Source organism: Maylandia zebra, linkage group LG15, assembly GCF_041146795.1.
Source record: "Maylandia zebra isolate NMK-2024a linkage group LG15, Mzebra_GT3a, whole genome shotgun sequence".
NCBI lineage: Eukaryota > Metazoa > Chordata > Actinopteri > Cichliformes > Cichlidae > Maylandia > Maylandia zebra.
The window spans coordinates 24,069,821-24,076,819 of record NC_135181.1 but is presented as its reverse complement, the minus strand read 5'-3'; the positions used below and the strand labels follow the sequence as shown (position 1 = coordinate 24,076,819).

Sequence of the window (6,999 nt, the reverse complement as noted above, 5' to 3'; positions counted from 1 at the left end):
AGTTTGCATGTTTTTAGTTGCCGGCAAATTGTCCTGGAGAGACTCCGCCTTTCCCCCCCGTTTTTACTAATTGGACACACCTGAGAGAAAAGAAAAGGTAATTTACAGAGTGCTCAAGGACACATAAGAGGTTTGGAGCCGGTGTTCAACAAAAATGTAACACGGAGAATGCGAGACAGACAGAGGAAAGACACAGACGATCAGAGGGGAGAGCGAGAGACGATCAGAGAGTAGAGATGATCAGATGGAGCAGACGACCAGCGACTGGGAAGAGAGATTACCAGCGACTGGAAAGGGGAAACGATCAGAGGAAAAAAAGGCAGATGACCAGCGACTAGGGACGCGTAGCGGCAGTCTGGTGGCAATAACGACAAGAGCCAGCTCGTGCACTGCGGGAGAACAGAAGCAGTGAGACCGCGGTGCCGATTGCAGTTTGAGGAAGCGGCGGGCGGAGTTGAGAGCTCTGCCCACCCGGGTAAGTCTTTGACTTATCCTTTTTATAAAGTAAACTGCCAAAGGAATAGTGACTGCCGCTCCCTCCCTTTCTTCAGTGCACCAGGACGTGGAATGCGGGGAGGAAGGCGAGGACTCCGCTGGGTTTCCCTCTTTTAATACTACGCTGGACCTCTTAGTTTTCTGTGACTTTTAGGCCGTGGTGGATTCCACTGGACTTCTAATGTTGTGTGTTATTGATTTTTATTGTGTCTTCCCTTGGCCAAGGTTGTTTTAATTCATTTTATATTTTTAACTATTTAAACATAATAAATTATATTTTTAATTCTACAGTTTTTGTATCGTGTGCTTTTCCCTCGGCGGCTCCACTGCTCTGCCCGCTTTGAGGAAGGTTTCCTTCCTTTTAAAAAACACAAACCATCTTGGAAACATAATCAGCCTTTCCGCTCCGGTGTCATATTAGTTTAGGTTTGTGCCGAAGCTGGGTCTGTTTGTCGGTGTGAAGCCAAACGTGCTTTAACGTTTTAGGAAACACCGAGCAGACGGTTCATACTTGCCAACATTCAAAGGGCTGTTTGGGGGGGGGGGGCAAATATATTTTACAGTGTTTATTTATTCGACAAAATACGTTAAATGTCACCGTTATTATTGGCTGGCCGGAAACAGCGGGGGTGTCCAAATTCAGAGGCTGCTTCCACCTGAGGACCCGCCTTCGCGGTCTAAAGAAAGCCGCGTAGTACGTCACGAGCTCCCTCGGTGGAGTGAAACTGCGTCTGCTCCTTGCTGTCTAAAATGTAACCGGGCGCTGGCGTCAATTCTCCACCGTCTCACACTTTGTTTAATCAGTTTTCTGTTTGACGTTTATTCAGCTTTGTGAAAACCCCAGAGGACCCCTCCCGAGGGATTAATAAAGTTACAGCTGAGTAGTGAGTTGTATGTGAGGCTGGACACTAAGGAGAAAATGATTTTTAATGAATGGCAAGGCACATAAATTGTGCTGGAAGAGAGTAACCAAGTATAGAGATGGAAATGTGCTAATGTGAAGAAAGTGTGTTGAGAAGGAGTACTTTGGACGAAAATTGAATTAGAGAAGGAAGTGAGGCAACTCTGAAGAGGATGGAGACGGGAGGCATAGAGAGGGTACACTCTAAAAAATGATTCATGGGGTTAGTAAGTAAAGCTTAAAATTAATAGCTTTTTCTGCATAAAAAATTAAGTTTGTTGCATGTACACATTGTAATCAGTTGATAACTTAATTTAATGAGTTGGTCGAAATGAAAATAAAGAAAACAGTCTTAGCTCAGTAATATATCGATTTTGAACAGACATTTCTGTGTTAACTTAACATGAAAGTGTATTCAGTTAATACAACTTAAAAATCTCGTAAGCGTCCTTTAAAAGCTGAGTACAAGGCTGACTTGCCCAGACATATTGTGCTCTCAGACCACTGATCGAAAGAAACGGAGGCAAAGAGAGAAAGCAGAGAAGCGGCATTTTGTACGGAACATTATCAAACGTTAAAGCTTTGTGGTGAGTACAATTTTTTGCCTTGTTTTATTCACAGCAGCTAATAACTCTAACTTTAACTCTATCAACACGCACTGCAAGAAATCCTTTTTACACAACACTAAACTCTTCCTCGGCGAGTGGTGGTGATAAGCTAGTAACGTTACACTTCTGGCTAACTTGTGAAGTAATTCGACCGTAACATTAGTCTTTGTTAAGTTTTGTTTTACGGTGGCAGCCAAATGGTGTTAATTGACACTGAGCTTCTGTAGCAGTAGTTTTAACTCTGCAAAGACAGGGTAATACATGTTTTTCTTCTTTCTACTTTGAAATCGTTGCAGCGTTGATGAAGGTTTGACCAGCAAAAGGCTGGGCCATTTTACATTCATGACTAAACAAATGTAGGTTACTGAGTATACATTCGGTTTAACATCGATGCATTTTGATGTTTAAGTCCTAGAGTTATTTTTATGTGAGATTGAAGTTTGTTAATTGAGCCCTAGCTGAAGAACAGCCTGTGTCAAAGTTCAGTCAAAAAACGCGGGCGAGGAAGCGAACGCCATGTTGTAGAAACGCCACAGGAAAGATCTTAAGTAACATTCATAAACTAGTTGTTTTAATGACATTACATTGAGTGTGCATTAGCACATAAAATATAATTTTGCTCTTTTGGGTGTTAACTGCAGATACATAAGCGCAGTTGTATCACTTAAGAAAAAATATCTTTGATTTGGAAACATAACATAACATTCTCCATTCGCAGGCAGGAAGTTGTCAATCAAGCACCAAAAATCAATGACCTGAAAGAAAGATGGCCTGCTCTTTTTGATGCAGTTCAGGTAAATATTTTTCCATAAGATAATTTGCAGTATGTATTCTTTTAAAGTAAATTGTATACATTAACATGTTGTGCCTATTTGTGCCTTTTTTTTATACAGATAAACCAAGAATTCAGAAGGATCACCACTGTTAACCTGGAGACAACATTCATGGCAAAGCTGGACCAGTACTCTCAGAAAATAATGTCCTTGCTGTCCTCAAGAGGAGGGGCTGCAAAAATGCGCATTCGGCGCATCCAGAACATGCTGCTAGAGGTATGAATGAATGAAATGTAGTTTATTTCAAATAGGATAATCCACTTTTTTTTTCCAATAGGTGATATTGAGTCTTAAAAGGTAGCTGTTTACAACTCAACTATGTCAAATTATTGTTTAGAGCTTGAGGCACAAATATCAATTAAAACTATAAATACTTAATAATAAAACAAATTATAGGTGATGTGGATCATGATTGGCAGAGTAATTTGCAAGATTTTGCAGTTTTTCTATTTGTTACCTGGATTTTTCAAGTTCATGAATTGATCATTTCAGAGAAATGGCTCTTTGAAATGATCAATTCATTATTTTGATTATCACTGGAAATCTATAATTGGTACAGTTCAGGCCATATAAAGTCAATCCTTTTTTTTTTTTTTTTTTTGGATGTAATTATCAAAAACCCATCCTCCTCGAAGAGCAGTTCGACATTCTTTTTCTTATTCACAGGACGATTCTGTGGAGAGAAGGCGAGAGGTCGCTATCCGTGGCTTAGTGGTGTATCTCAGGGAAAAGGAGGAGGATCTCTTCAAAGAGCAGGTAAATCAGACATGACTATACTTTGTATTAGAGCTACGATCTAATCTATTATTAATTGATTTCTAAATTAATCGGCAACTATTTTGATAATTGATTGATCGGTTTAAGTAATTATTTTAGAAAAAGAAGTCCAAATTCTCTGGTTTCAGCTTCATAAATGTGAATCGTTTCTGGTTTCTTTACTCCTCTATGACAGCAAACTGAATATGTTTGACATTTGAGGTCATCATATTGGGCTCTGAGAAACATTGACATTTTTCACCATTTTCTGACATTTTCTGGACCAAACAACTAATCAGATAATCGTCAAAGGAGCTTGCAAAGAGAACCTTCACAGACATAATCAGATAACTAAAATTGTTAGTTGCAGCCCTATTTTGTGTTACTCTCATGTATAAGTATGATTACTTAAAACATTTATATTGATTCTGATCTACCAGGATGGTGGCGGCGATATTACCAATGAAGTGATGAAGATTGTAACCAGAGGTGCCACAACGTCTGATCCAGCCAGCGCAAGGATCATACTTGAAGGAACAGAAGTCCTAGCAGACCTGGATGTACCCAGAGCCTGTGCCTTGCTAATGGGGCTGATATATGCACTCAACCTCAGCTACCCAAAAGAACTGAAAAACACTTTTGAAAAACACTTTTGAAGTGTTTCAAAAGATATTCCTCGAGCTGGATGATCTGAAAGCCAGTCCTAAGGTAATGTCACTAAAAAGTAAACTGTTGTACTAAAAAATGTGAAGAGTGAGGCTATCCTCAAATTAAACGGGAAATGTTCCACTGTTGTTTGCAATGTGTTGTGTTACATACTGTACAGTAGGCAGTAGGTGTAAAGTTGAGTGTTGAGCATTAAGTACACCTAGTTAAAAATAATGCACTTTAAAAGGATAGCTCAGGTCTTTTGAAGTGAGGCTGTATATGAGGTACATACACACAGTAGATGGCAGTCAGTAAGCTCCACCTACGGAGAAGCAGACGGGGCCACCGGCACGCAAGATGAGCCTCCATCCTAATAAAACTGATGTCAGTTTAAATGTACATTATATCAAGAATATGTTTACTGCTTTATTTTGCTATCAGACAGCCTTTTCTGTGAGGAAAGAGAAGTTCTACTGCTTGTTGTTTCAATCGCTCTGGCCCACCAGCGTCCATGGACAAAAACAGCAATTTTACCTGACAGCACACAGGAGTTGCTGGTCTCCTGCTGCCTTGATCAGTAAGTGTAATTGTGTTATTTGGTGACTTTGGTGTTAGTTCGGGTTAGTTCAGATTTACCAAAGTCACACAAACAAACTGAGCCTATCGTGCGTGTTGGTGGCAGGAATGTGCTGACTGCTGTCTACTGTGTGTAATACACTCACAATGTACTTCATACTTAAAAAAACCTAAACTATCACTTTAACACAAACAAACTTGAATCAGAGCATGACTGTCAAAATGTCTTTTTGAGACAGATTTACAGGGGTGTTTTATGTCATTTATTTTATGGAGGCAACAATTTTGTCTGCTATTGAAATGTCAATGAGTCTGGAATGGTGGACTGGTGTTCTAATAAACAGTTTGATCATAAAACTGGAATTTCAATGTGTAATTTATTGTATAATTGTAAGTTATAAGTTATTGTAAGTTATTAGTACTCAAAAAAATTAAGGTAACAATTTGCATGGATATTTCTGAGTAGAATAAAAGTAAAAAAATAAGTTTTAATAACTAAATGGAGTAATTTTTTAAACAATTAAAATTAAGTTGGTTCAACTTAATTAAGCTTGTAGAGGACAAAGCAAATCATGTTGTTTGTACGTAAGGAATAGAGTTTGCCTAACTAGAGAACTCTTGTGGCATTTACGCTATAGTGGCTAAGCTGAAGTAACTTAAAAAGATCCATGCAAATTGTTACCTTAATTTTTTTACGTTAAGCCAGCAGATCTTTTTTTAGAGTGTAGGAGTGAAGGCTATGATAAGGTGCGAAGAGAGTAACTGTGGTGCTGCATAAGAAAGTCCTGAGGGGCAGAGAAGTATGTGATGGGTTGAGATTACATCAGAGAGAGGCTCTGAGCCCCTTCTTGTTTGCACTGGTGATGGAGAGGCTGACAGATGAGATCAGGCAAGAGTCTCCGTGGATGATGTTTTCAGACAACCACAGAAAGGATTTGTGGATGTAGTGAAGGTGGACATGCAGGGGGTTGGTGTGACTGAGGAGGATGCTAGAAATAGAGAGATGGAGGCGGATGATCCACTGTAGCGACCTCTAAAGGGAGCAGCCGAAAGAAGAAGAAGCACAAATAATTCTAATCATGCTTTTCTTTTATTCTCAGTACTAAGCTATGTAAAGGAAGTCAAGGTTGTTTCCTCCTACAATCACTTTGGTCATGCTGTTCTTACAAGTGTGGAGGTGCCAGATGGTTTAGACTTGTTTAGATTGGTGCTCTGTCTCCCTTTATCCAAACTAAAACTTTGATGGGGTTTTTTATCTTCACTAAACACTTTTTTGCTTTGTGTTTATTATTGTGCTACTGCAAGTATTTCATATATTAGTCAGTTGATTGTTACTGTAGGGCAGCTCTAGGACAATCCCAGATGTGATGTAGCTTGCTTTTATCCAGCAGATACGACATCTCATGAGGAGGTTCGAACCCTGTACCCTGACCCTCCTGCTGACGCACAAAGTCTGGACATCCAGCAGCAGGCCCTTCTACGTGAACAACAGCACAACAGTTTCTATTTCTTTTAATATTAGAAGTCAGTTATTCATTAATGAATACAAATGGTGACTGAAGTTATTTAGACAGGACATTAAACAATAAACTTCCAATAAATTATGAACAATGTGTGACTGAATGTGTTCAGTGAAAGACTTTGAAAATATCGCAGCATAAAACCAGTGTAAAAGTACTCAGACTACTTTTGGGGGTATTTATTTGATGATGCAACCAGAAAATGTGCAGGTTGTGAGTTTAACATTTTCAACACTGGAGAAGAAGTACATGTACACAGACTAGCTAATGACAAACATTTTTTTTAAATTAACCTTTATTTAAACAGGTTGTTCATTTTTCTGAGCTTATCTGGTGTCCAGTTTCGGTGGCAGTAGCATAAGCAGAGAAGACCCAGACCTTACTCTCCCCCGAGCCAGCTCCTCCATTATTTGGGGGACACTGAGGCATTCTCTGCTGAGTGCTGTGATCTCCCCAACATGTCCTGGGTGTGTCCTGTCTGTCCTGGTGGGACATGCCTGGAACATCTCACCCAGGAGGCGTTCAAGAGGCACCCTTGTCAGATGCCTGAACCTCCTCAACTGGCTCGTTTAGATGTAGAGGAGTAGCAGTTAACTCGGAATGAGACAGACAGCACCTACTGCTGGGGTGGGCCTACAGGAGGGAGAGCTCATGTCGTCTCT

At 39.9% G+C, this 6,999-nt stretch overlaps 1 protein-coding gene across 1 annotated transcript; it reads left to right on the top strand.

Annotated features, from left to right (window-relative positions):
- The first annotated feature begins 1,870 nt into the window (after positions 1–1,870).
- On the top strand, positions 1,871–5,278 carry LOC143412690 (uncharacterized). The gene is made up of 5 exons (XM_076874171.1): positions 1,871–1,983; positions 2,723–2,798; positions 2,898–3,053; positions 3,504–3,593; positions 4,034–5,278. The coding sequence occupies exons 3-5, from the start codon at positions 2,949–2,951 to the stop codon at positions 4,247–4,249; spliced, it is 411 nt and encodes a 136-aa protein (XP_076730286.1). The 5' UTR covers positions 1,871–1,983; positions 2,723–2,798; positions 2,898–2,948; the 3' UTR covers positions 4,250–5,278.
- Positions 5,279–6,999: the final 1,721 nt, after the last annotated feature.

Excerpts from the sequence above, each read along its gene's own strand:
- LOC143412690 (XM_076874171.1), top strand. The coding sequence starts at position 2,949 with ATGGCAAAGCTGGACCAGTACTCTCAGAAAATAATGTCCTTGCTGTCC. Across the intron at positions 3,054-3,503 it reads TCCAGAACATGCTGCTAGAG|GACGATTCTGTGGAGAGAAG; the intron begins GTATGAATGAAT and ends TCTTATTCACAG. Across the intron at positions 3,594-4,033 it reads AGGATCTCTTCAAAGAGCAG|GATGGTGGCGGCGATATTAC; the intron begins GTAAATCAGACA and ends CTGATCTACCAG.